This window comes from Palaemon carinicauda, chromosome 30, assembly GCF_036898095.1.
Source record: "Palaemon carinicauda isolate YSFRI2023 chromosome 30, ASM3689809v2, whole genome shotgun sequence".
Lineage (NCBI taxonomy): Eukaryota > Metazoa > Arthropoda > Malacostraca > Decapoda > Palaemonidae > Palaemon > Palaemon carinicauda.
Window position 1 is genome coordinate 55,250,746 of NC_090754.1, and position 12,768 is coordinate 55,263,513.

At 37.6% G+C, this 12,768-nt stretch overlaps 2 protein-coding genes across 3 annotated transcripts in view; one reads left to right on the top strand and one right to left on the bottom strand.

Annotated features, from left to right (window-relative positions):
• LOC137623146 (uncharacterized) overlaps positions 1–12,768 on the top strand; it is a 419,809-nt gene that overhangs the window by 52,690 nt on the left and 354,351 nt on the right. The gene's annotated exons all lie outside the window — the stretch shown is intronic.
• The window catches only part of LOC137623136 (xylulose kinase-like), a 29,873-nt gene continuing 27,639 nt past the window's right edge, over positions 10,535–12,768 (bottom strand). Inside the window, exon 13 of the mRNA XM_068353816.1 lies at positions 10,535–11,142. Within this exon, the coding sequence (XP_068209917.1) occupies positions 11,071–11,142 (72 nt within the window). The 3' untranslated portion in view covers positions 10,535–11,070. The remainder of the gene's footprint in view (positions 11,143–12,768) is intronic.

Below are 12,768 nucleotides of genomic sequence, written 5' to 3' on the forward strand. Positions count from 1 at the left end.
CATACTGCAAGCATATAACATTTAAGACAATGATTGAAGTGTAAATGCAAGTACATGTTAGCAGTGTTAAGGCACCAGCAAAGAAGGCATTGCTAAGGCACAGTAGCAATGGATATAAGGTACAATTAGGCAGTGCATCATTTACACAATGAGATGATTAAAAGTATAAATTTTACAAATTGCACATACAATAAGTATTACTATAAAGCAATTAAATGAAGTTTACTTGAAATATTCCATTCTCTACTGGTACATATCTATTCTTGTACATATTATAGAGAACTCGTCACAGCCTACGGGCTGAAAATTCCCTGCATAACCTTAAAAGTTGCCTATTCCTAACTTCTATACTTTCTAGAGAAATTGCAATACCTAAGTGTTGGAAACTAAGGCAAAACATTTACTTGAATGTTCAAGAAATAGAAATTAGAGGTAATAATTTTACTCTTGAATGTTTTAAGAAATCAAAATTTGAGAGGTCAGTCTTAACTAGAAGTGACAACCTGTTGGAGTTCTGACTTGAAGGCCTACAAATAACTATTTAGAAACTTGTATGCTCTGGATTATCACCAGAACTGCAGTACAAAATTTTACAGGCAATAATCTAAGCATTAAACCTTTTGTCCTTCAATAGGAGTACAACTACCAAAGCTAAGACCTTGCCCATTTAAAAATTACTCACCAAACTAACAAACCTTATGTTACTTGCCACGGATATTCAGCAAAGACTTTGGGTGTGAGGTGGCAACCCTGGGGGGTGGCTAAGGGAACAAGCCAACTGTGTATACTAATGGAGTGATGAACTAGTCACTTTTTCTCTCTGGCTTGTAGAGAGCGGTTGTCTCCTCTCCTCAGAGTTGCCATACACATTGGCAGACTGTTTTGCACTCCTTTTACGCATACACTTCCAGGTGCAATTGTGCTTCTTAATCGATGCTCCCATGGGAATGTCCCCTAGTTACGACTGCCATTTAAAAATTTTAAAGTAGAAAAATATTCAACTTTGATCTTGACCTGGGACTGGTTGAGGGCAGTTAAACTTAATACTGGTTATCAAGTATACAAATTACTGCTTTCTTCCTAAGGAACAAAAACAATGTCATTTAATAAGAGGGAAGAAGTAACTGGAGCCCTGTCCAAACGATCGTGCATGCCCGACAGGCAAACAGTGATACTAGACCAAAATGGTTAGTATGAATGAAGGTTAATGACGTCAGAAGCGGGAAAACCGAGAGGGAGCTATGTTTCCAATACAAACATGAGTAACGACTACAGAAACAAGGATACCTGTGGGTAATTACCATAGGGTACTGGGCATCGAAGATGTCTATCATACCAGAATCCTGCCTTCAGGACTAGCGCCATCGACAGGTTCTTCCAGAAGGTTAGAGTAGATTCAATATCCCTGCTTCGTGTTAGAAGCGGGATGATCCTTCTGTCCCATCGTTGCTGATGGAGATGGAAAAAGTCACAAGAAGCAATATTCTTTGCTATCTTTATCCTCTCACCGAGGGAGTCTGGATATATGTAAGGGGACTCGAGCTCTCAAGGTAGTATCCTTGCCCTCACAGAACATAGGAACAAATCATCTTCGACAGTGTTAAGGCCTAGTAAAGCGACTTTGAAGAAGGATACTGGGATAAATTCTGATTCCTTGTGATTGTCTGAAATGTCAGGAATATCCTCAGATATTGAAATTATCTGTTGTAGTGTCAAGGCTTCTTGCAGTGTATACCTGAGGACTAGATTGACATTACAAATAGCACTCGCATTGTAGGAGAGCTTGGATCGATCGGAACTGCTCTTGAGGGTAGTGATGGCCTGGTACTACAGAGATTTGAGAGGAGCTCACTCAATGAACAAGATCTGAGGCAAAACACAATCAATTGCAGTGCGGCTCCAACTAGATAAGTATCCTTTATAATAAATATTAGTAAATGGTTATGCTGATACTTCAAAGAGGAGCAACAGCAGATAGGGGTACGAACAGGTGTGGAACACTGGTATCCTAAGGTCAATGTTAAGAAACTCAAGTAATCGGTAAATAGTCAGAAAGGCTAAGGCATCATCAAGTAACTGGGATGTTGGAAGGGGTCTCTACAGATGTTGCTGGGACTGGAGAGCAGTATACCCTTAGTAAATCAAATCGCATTTTTAACAAACGGTTCCGTCATCAGGGAATCCTTTAGAGCAAGAAGCCTTTCTGGTATGAATGAATATGGGACCCCACTGATCATGTCCCTGGTAGAACATTCCTATTTTGGAAAGGACGTGCTGAAAGTTCTCACAATGTTGGTGGCCCATGTGCTGTACTGCTTGTCCAATTGCAAATGGTCTGAGACAATACTCCTTTTTAAGACTGGTTACACCCATAGAATTGTCTTTGCTTCTTTATGAGAGGGATCAAGACCATGGAGTTGTTTTTCTTCAACACTACCAGGTGGCCTGTCAAACCCTGGTAAATTGCTTGCAACGAGAACAGCATTGAATGGATTTCCAGTTAGCTGAAATGCTGGTATTTGCTTCTGTGGACTGTGTACCTGAGGTGTTCTGGTTCACCAGGTGTTTGCCACCCTTTCATTGGTGCATCTGTGAACAGCAGGATCTGTGGTGGTGAGAATTGAATGAAACTCCTCCACCCACCACCAAGGACAATCATCTTGTATTTTGTTTTCCTCTGAAACAGTAAGGTAGAGAAATTGATGACTGCTGACCAGTGATGCCTCCAACAACCCCAAATTTATACAATTGCTGTAGTTCTCGAGCGACGAAAGAAAAGTCTGATGATATTGCCACCATTGGTTCTGTAGAAAGGTTTCCGGCTTGCTTTGTTTGCAGATACAGTACTGTATTAACCCTGGATAGGTACGCTCCTCGGACACCCCTTTAAGGGTATACTCGGACGCGAACGACCCCGACGCCAAAAAAAATTCTTGAAAAATCAGTTTTTGCAGTAACCTCCTTTTTTCTTTTGCCAAAAAAAACTTCAATGAATGCTTAAAACAACTGTAAAGATAAATACTACTCATCTGCAGAAAAACTATTTATTATAAATATTTTAAAAAATTAAGTAGGAAAAAAAAAAGACCTGACTTAAAAATTCATAAAAAAAAAGTTTATACATATATACACAATTCCTTTTAGGAATTGATTCTTGAATGTTTAGGACACATCTTTATGTATTTTGGATGAAGTCAGACCCATGGAGGTGAAGATCTGAAATGAGAAAAAAAGGGTAACTTTTTTTGGCCAAAAAAATTTGTCCAAATTTCATGAATTTTTTTGGGTACCCAAATGAAATAGGAAGTGGCTAATTTTTTTAGGGAATAAACATATGTTATCCTAAAATAGAAATATGTAAAAAAATCTTCATTATTTTGTAAATTACATTTATATCAGGGGCCATATCTAAAGGTAATTTTTTGAGTACTTAGAAATTTCGTAAAAAAATACATATATTTAATATATAATATGATATTTATGCAGGTAAAAATATACCAAAATATCACAAATTCTATAGGGAACAGGAATATATATAGATAAGGCAGCTTACGCTTCGGATATGTCCACAAAATGGCCGCCAACCACACTGACTCAGACTCCCTAATCTGCCACTTGAAATGTAGGAAGGGTATGTCAATTTCAAGGTGTTATTTACTAATCTAATTATTATTGGATATGCATAAAAATTGTATGGTGGGTTGCTGGATAATTGTCGATTATTTTACGACTATAAAATTAAAATTCTGACCCAAAAAAATTTATTTGAAGGGAAATAAAATCGAAAAAAAAAAATGTAAAACAATATAATATTTTAGCTAAAAAAATTTGATGATATTCAATAAAAAAAAAAAGTAAACAAAATTTTCCGACAAATAAACATCTAGAGGAATCATTACTCTGTGATAGTTCCTTAGTACGTAGTAATTTTGAAAGAATTGGGAAAAAACTAAAAAATGGCAATCACCGGAAAATCGAACACATACCTATATATACGCCATATCTGGCTAAAAAAAAGATAGGCATGGGTAGCCAGATCATCTAGAAACACTTTCCAACACTATAAAAATATAAGTTTTGCGACACTACTTGCCAATTCCTTACGGTAACATGACTAAGCGAAAAAATGCAAAACAAATAAAAAGGGGCACTCGTGGAAAAATGGCCATTCTAATATACGGCATTTCAGAAAAAAAAATTTCAGCCACGTGCTAGGCAAACCATCAAGGCACATTTTCCGACAAATAAACATATAAATGAATCATTACTCTGTGATAGTTCCTTAGTACGTAGTAATTTTGAAAGAAATGGGAAAAAACGAAAAAATGGCAATCACAGGAAAATCGAACACATACTTATATACACGCCATATCTGGCTAAAAAAAAATAGGCATGGGTAGCCAGATCATCTAGAAACACTTTCCAACACTATAAAAACATAAGTTTTGCGACACTACTTGCCAATTCCTTACGGTAACATGACTAAGCAAAAAAATGCAAAACAAATAAAAAGGGGCACTCGCGGAAAAATGCCCAACATTCTAATATACGGCATCTCAGATAAAAAAAAAGACATGCACGTGTTAGCCCAACCATCAAGGCACACTTTCTAACACATAAACATGAAAAAAAAATCAATAATATACGGCAATTCCTTACTACGTAGTAAATTTTTACAAATATTGAAAAAAAAAACAGAAATTGGCAACCGCAGTTAAATACCCAATATACCAATAACTACGTCGTATCTGACAAAAACAAAATCACGCATGGGTAGCCAGATCATCTAGACACACTTTCCAACACTAAAAAAGCAAAAGTTTTACGACACTATTTCGCAATATCTTACGGAAAAATGACTTGGCAAAAAAATGAAAAAAAATGAAAAAGGGGTACTCGCGGTAAAATGCCCGACATTCTAATATACGGCATCTCAGATAAAAAAAAAGACATGCACGTGTTAGCCCAACCATCAAGGCACACTTTCTAACACATAAACATGAAAAAAAAATGAAAATATACGGCAATTCCTTACTACGTAGTAATTTTTACAAATATTGAAAAAAAACAGAAATTGGTAACCGCAGTTAAATACCCAATATACCAATAACTACGTCGTATCTGACAAAAACAAAGTCATGCATGGGTAGCCAGATCATCTAGACACACTTTCCAACACTAAACAAGCAAAAGTTTTACGACACTATTTGGCAATATCTTACGGAAAAATGACTTGGCAAAAAAATGAAAAAAAATGAAAAAGGGGCAATCGCGGTAAAATGGTCCTCGTGGTGATGAACGACATTTTAACTAAAAAAAAAATCATGCACATGGTAGCCAAACAATCCACCAAGACTTTCTACAACTGATAACCTATACAAGTTGCACCATTCTACGACAATTTCATAATACGTAATAACTTTGATAATTATGCAAACTACCTTAGAAGGGTAAACTCGGTCGCGAACGACCCCGACTCGTCTCAGAAATCGGGGAAGGAGTACAGCTACAGCAATGCACATCTGGACACTACTAGAGCGTGTAGGGGAGACACCTCCTGCAGGTCGATCACCCACAAATTCAGTCACGGGGCTGAGTCACGTGAGAAAAACCTGTTTTTTTTTTACGCTCGGGGTCGCTAACGACCCACCGTACCTATCCAGGGTTAACAATAACATTCAATGTGTTGTCAGCATACTCCGGTCCTCTCTCTTTTGCCAGGCCACAAGACTTGAAAGAGAACTGTCTTGGTCCTGCAGAGGGACAGTCAAGAAATGACAGAGGCAAGTATCTTCATGTAGGTATTAGAAGAGGTGTGTTTAAGTGCTCTGGAATGGGAGACAGGCTGATCTTCTGGGCTTTGAACTGCTAGCTTAAAGTCTTGAGCACCAAAGGATGGGTATTTTAATGTACAGTATGTATCCTTCCTGTTCACTGACTGCAAGAAGTCTTCTTTCTGATGACACTACGCCACTCACCATCTTATTCTTGAATGCATTTAAAGAAGGAGAAGACTCCTCCCCTGGAGGACAGTCAAGTGCATTGTTCATCAGTTTTCCAAGGCTCACTGGTAAGTTGGCTGAAGCATCAAGATCAGTTTTCTGCCTGAGAAGGCTTAAGTTTGAATACTGCTGCGTTCCGGGATTGTCGCAGTCAGGGTTAAGGCAAAGAGGTTGAAAACAAAAAGCTGTTTAGGTTGGTCTTGGTAGCAGAGTCCAGGCCAGAGAACTCTCTAGGCTCGTCTTCCGAATGGATGTCTGTAGTGTACTGCCTTTCCAACAGGAAGAGAAACTGAAGGAGTGGCAAGTACTGTTCCTATCAATAGGTTTTCTCAGATGACGTTTTCTATTCGTTACAGCAAAGACTGATGAAGAGGAGGCAGTGGAGAAGGAAGGACTTGAAGTCTTCGATGGTTTCATGCAGGCCGATAACAACGTTCTCAGAGAAAGGCGAGAATGGCACAATCAAGTGATACGTCTTTAGCACCTTTCATGGGTTGCAAGACAGGAAGGAAAGAAAGAAAGGTGGTGCCCTTCCCCTTTCACACTTGACAGCAGCAAAACTATTTCTCCGAAGGGGCACCAGTGATGTCTAGGGAAAACGGTTAATTAGGTTCAGATTGTCAATGTAAGGCAACGTACACATGAGGTATAGAACAGCGACAGATATGCAGCCCAACGGGGACAATTGTTGGGTAACGGCACATAGCAAAAGAAAACTCGCATTTAGTGATTAGGAAGCATTGCATACTCTTGGCTTCCATTAATATCCCTCAAACAGAACAATCTACCATCACATTTATTCAAACTGAAAGAAAAAGCAGAAGATTAAGCAACAGCAAAGCAGTGTGTACTGAACTGCTCCAAGTCAAAGTGAAGAGTAATTTTCCTGGACAAAGCCTATCCACATCGCCAGCTGCACCAGAGTCATAATCATATAAAAGGACGATGATTTGTATTTGTGCGCAAACAAATCTTGATGATGTCAACCTTGCAATATAAAGCCCTGTCCACACAATCGAGCATGCCTGACGGGCAAACAGTGATACCAGGCCACAATAGTTAGTGAAAATAAGGGTTGATGACGTCAGAAGCGGGAAAACTAAAGGCAGGGATCTGGCAACACTATGATGCCAGATCCCTGTCTGTGGTTTTCCCGCTTCTGATGTCGTTAACCCTCATTCTTACTAACTATTGTGGTCTGGTATCACTGTTTGCCCGTCAGGCATGCTCGATCATGTGGACAGGGCTTAACTGTAAGCAAGGGACACAATGGATTGGATTATATACTACATGGATTTGGGCCACTAAGTCCATGAAGTGAGGAGTCACAACTAGGGGGGTGGAACACTGGACTTGTCTATAAGGTAAAAGTTAGCAGAAGTTTGACAGAACTGAAGCAAGAACAGTGATTGAAGTCTATAAAGTAAGCACAGATTGTGCATGAGGAATGCTGAAGAAACCATTGGGTAATACAATGGAATTAAGCAAGTTATGATCCCAGTCTGACAGATTTCTGGTAAGATAATGAAATATTTTATCGACATAGCAGCTGGAACTTGTGCCTAAGATTCGTTTTGTGCGTATAGTCTAACATGAGAATATTTCACTAAAGATTTAACTGGGGTATCCGTATTTAAGGCTAAAACAACTTTATAGTAAATTCATTTTAGGAAATAGCATCTATGAGCCTAATTTGAGTGCTGTAAGAATCAAATTATTAATTAGAAGGTGGCAATGCCTTTTACCATTACTTTGGCTTACTGTCAAATCTAAAACATATTTTAAATTAAGTGTCAAGGTTGTTGAAGTTCCTGGAAGACAGCCAAAAAGGTCCATAAAGCATACAGTACTTTACTTATGTCCATTAAAAAGGTGCTTCAAATTTGATTCTTGCGCCATTTAAAGAAAAACAAGAAAAGATACTAATACTACTCTACTCCGCAGTTTATAGGAAGCGGGTAGCTGCCACCTGAAGTTGACTGAAGCAAAGGGAATGAGAAAACATTCCTGAAAGCAACATTGTACTCTTATTAAAAGTTTTAAAATATTCTCATTAGCATACACTAATATTTTTGGCGCGAGTCAAACCGTTTTGGCTAAAAGTTATTCAAAGGCAGTGAAATAGTATTTGTAAATAACAAATCTTAGTGATTTGTCCCTAAGTTAATGCTAACAAGCTTTAGTTCCCTAGGGGAATTCGTTTGAACAATCTAAAACAATCCAAGTATTCTGTCTGACAGATAATGGAGTACCTAATCGAGTACTGTACTGGAAATTTCCATTAAAGAAGAGTATTATTTTTCAATAACAGGAAAATTTACCCGACTTCTACCTTTAGGTGCACCTGTCTGTCCAGTCAATGTATTACGATACATGGGAAGTCTACGCAACAATTGATATACCGATTGGAGTTGCATCTAGTCTGTGGGTCGCTAACCAAGGTGTGGAATCACAGCTAGCCTGTATGTTGAAAACCTAGGTGCTAATAAAGCCAGGAAGACTTTTCCGATGGGAATTAAAGATAGAAAGCAGGTGTGAAAAGGGAATGTTTGAGTATGAGACCCTCAGAAGAGGTGTTTTTTCTATTTCCGATATGAATTAAAGATAGAAGGCGGGTGTGAAAAGGGAATGTTTGAGTATGAGACCCTCAGAAGAGGTATTTTTTCTATTTCCGATGGGAATTAAAGATAGAAGGCAGGTGTGAAAAGGGAATGTTTGAGTATGAGACCCTCAGAAGAGATATTTTTTCTATTTCCGATGGGATTAAAGATAGAAAGCAGGTGTGAAAAGGGAATGTTTGAGTATGAGACCCTCAGAAGAGGTACTTTTTCTATTTCAGAAATGAATCAAAGATAGAAGGCAGGTGTGAAAAAGGAATGTTTGAGTATGAGACCCTCAGAAGGGGTATTTTTTCTATTTCTGATGGGAATTAAAGATAGAAAGCAGGTGTGAAAAAGGAATGTTTGAGTATGAGACCCTCAGAAGAGGTACTTTTTCTATTTCAGAAATGAATCAAAGATAGAAGGCAGGAGTGAAAAGGGCATGTTTGAGTATGAGACCCTCAGAAGAGGTATTTTTTCTATTCCTGATGGGAATTAAAGATAGAAGGCAGGAGTGAAAAGGGCATGTTTGAGTATGAGACCCTCAGAAGAGGTATTTTTTCTATTCCCGATGGGAATTAAAGATAGAAGGCAGGAGTGAAAAGGGCATGTTTGAGTATGAGACCCTCAGAAGAGGTATTTTTTCTATTCCCGATGGGCATTAAAGATAGAAGGCAGGAGTGAAAAGGGAATGTTTGAGTATGAGACCCTCAGAAGAGGTATTTTTTTCTATTTCCGATGGGCATTAAAGATAGAAAGCAGGTGTGAAAATGGAATGTTTGAGTATGAGACCCTCAGAAGAGGTATTTTTTTCTATTTCCGATGGGCATTAAAGATAGAAAGCAGGTGTGAAAATGGAATGTTTGAGTATGAGACCCTCAGAAGAGGTATTTTTTTCTATTTCTGATGGGCATTAAAGATAGAAGGCAGGTGTGAAAATGGAATGTTTGAGTATGAGACCCTCAGAAGAGGTATTTTTTCTATTCCCGATGGGAATTAAAGATAGAAGGCAGGAGTGAAAAGGGCATGTTTGAGTATGAGACCCTCAGAAGAGGTATTTTTTCTATTCCCGATGGGCATTAAAGATAGAAGGCAGGAGTGAAAAGGGCATGTTTGAGTATGAGACCCTCAGAAGAGGTATTTTTTCTATTCCCGATGGGCATTAAAGATAGAAGGCAGGAGTGAAAAGGGCATGTTTGAGTATGAGACCCTCAGAAGAGGTATTTTTTCTATTCCCGATGGGCATTAAAGATAGAAGGCAGGAGTGAAAAGGGAATGTTTGAGTATGAGACCCTCAGAAGAGGTATTTTTTTCTATTTCTGATGGGCATTAAAGATAGAAGGCAGGAGTGAAAAGGGCATGTTTGAGTATGAGACCCTCAGAAGAGGTATTTTTTTCTATTTCCGATGGGCATTAAAGATAGAAGGCAGGTGTGAAAATGGAATGTTTGAGTATGAGACCCTCAGAAGAGGTATTTTTTCTATTCCCGATGGGAATTAAAGATAGAAGGCAGGAGTGAAAAGGGCATGTTTGAGTATGAGACCCTCAGAAGAGGTATTTTTTCTATTCCCGATGGGAATTAAAGATAGAAAGCAGGTGTGAAAAGGGAATGTTTAAGTGTAAGACCCTCAGAAGAGGTATTTTTTTCTATTTCCAATGGGAATTAAAGATAAAGGCAGGTGTGAAAAGGGAATGTTTAAGTGTGAGACCCTGAGAAGAGTAATTTTTTCTATTTCCGATGGGAATTAAAGATAGAAGGCAGGTGTGAAAAGGGAATGATTGAGTATGACACCCTCATACGAGTTATTTTTTTCTATTTCAAATGGGAATTAAAGATAGAAAACAGGTGTGACAAGGGAATGTTTAAGTACGAGACCCTCAGAAGAGGTATTTTTTTCTATTCCCGATGGGAATTAAAGATAAACGCAGGTGTGAAAAGGGAATGCTTGAGTATGAGACCCTCAGATGAGGTATTTATTTTCTAACCTAAATGCATGAACTGAAGTCGATAAACAGTAAGGAATTAACTGAGGATTTAAGTAAATTCAGTTTTGACCAGCAAATAATGACTAGCTACCTAGAGCGGGCAACATTTCATGTTTCAGAAGCCAAAAATAAAGCATAATTAAGTACATTAAATGCAAGAATCTTTAGTGCGTTTTAGAAGTCATATAAAAATAATCTTATATTAACTAACAACATAATAAACATAGCCTAAAGCTATTAAAAAATGTTCTCCAATAATGCATGTTGATGCAGAATGCTACTTATAAATAAAAAAATAGATCTAAAATACCTATAAATTTACATAAAAACAACTTTATTATTTCTTTACTTTCCTATATTAAGATTCTGATTTTTCTTTATATTAATCTAGTGCATTTTTCTTATAAATAAACAACCTTCGATTAAAGATATCTGGAACGTGCTAAAGCTGCTTGCCTCAAAGTGTAATTTAAAAACACAACTCAGTCAGTCTTCTTGGGGGCCAGTAGGGACATCTCCAATTCATAAAAACGTTCCACCATGGCTGTGTATACCTGGAAATAATTCGGTTTCATTAACTATGATTTTCGACAAACAGTGTTTATTATTCACTTCAATATAAAAAAGGGATTTTGATGAAGGGAAAATCTATTTCTGGGTGAGGGACCTGTGTCGCCCAGTGAAATGCTCCTCTAGCACCATTTCTAAGGCATAGTTATTGCTGAATATACCAGAGAAAAAGAGATGCATGGAATGCCAGGAATAAACCTAGCTCGTTCACTCATTGAGTGTCGGTATAGAAAACTGGGGCATGATTGAACCACGACCATAGATCCCTCACCAATTAGACTTCTCCTTCATCAACATACCCTATCATATTTTAATTGGTTTCGCGACAAAGTTGGAAACGTCAATTTTTGGCTTCAATTAAACAGCAGATTTTGATTGGAAATTTTTTCAATGAAAAAATAACCTTCAACAAGGATATATGACTTCATCATCAAAATTCTATCTTAATAATTGGTTCCGCTACAAAGTCGAGAACGTTTTTAACTTCAATTACTTTATCATTACGGACTGTGATTGGAAATTTTAAGGACAAAAAAAAAAAGATTCAATAATAGAATTTCTTATTTCTATACTCATCTGATGTTCATTAGCTTCTTTAGAAGATTGGTGTAAACTACCTTTACCTGTAAAATTGAAAAATTTTCCAATTTTCTTCCCTTCATTAAACACATGAACTTAGTAAAGGAATGAGCATTCTAGCGGTATGTGGTAACTGACATACCATTCTTTGCATCGCATGTTTCTTACAGTTACCAGCAACTGTAAAGGCATACTTCAAATTGTTTGTATATTACTGCCTCATTAACCCTTTTACCCCCAAGGTAAGGTTAAATTTCGAGCACATTTTGCTATATATTTTTTTTGAATTGCTCTAACAGCCTTAATTTTTGTCATAGAGAGATCAAGTTGGTCTCATTCTTTTGGAAAATGCCTGAAGTTTCTCATAAAATTATCAAAAATATGCAAAAACATGTAAATAACAGTGTTTTGCAAGAACGTACCAGTACGTCCTCTTGTGGGTGAAAAGGTTAAGATGTCTTCCCCTGGTTTTCTAGGCAATTACAGTACTACGTTGAGCGTGACGAGGATTAGTTTCTGGAAGTTGGTTATTCAAAACCATTCCCATACTAAGTTATTGCCTTTAGATCTGGTTCAGTGGGACCAAAGACAATTGTTCATAAATCAAAGGTCCTGGTTGTTATTACCATTATTATTATTATTACTAGCCAAGCTACAAAGCTAGTCGGAAAAGCAGGATTTTCCCAGGGGCTCCAACAGGGAAAAATAGGCCAGTGAGGAAAGGGAATAAGTAATGAAATATACTATATGAGAAGTAATAAATAAACAAAGATCATAAAATAATTCTGTTATAAATAAACTATGAAGAAAGACTGTCAGCCTGTTCAACAAAGGGAATTCCAGAGGACTACCCTAAACCACAGAACCCAGAATAGGCTGTTTTACAAGAGAAGTATAAGTAATCCTAGGATGAGGTGCCAAGGGGGAAAATTAGACTATGGTGAAGAACCCTTCAGTAAATGGCAAAATATTTCTATTTGGCTGCCAGCCATGAACTGGTAGTTATGACCAAAGGCTGTGGTAAGTAAGAA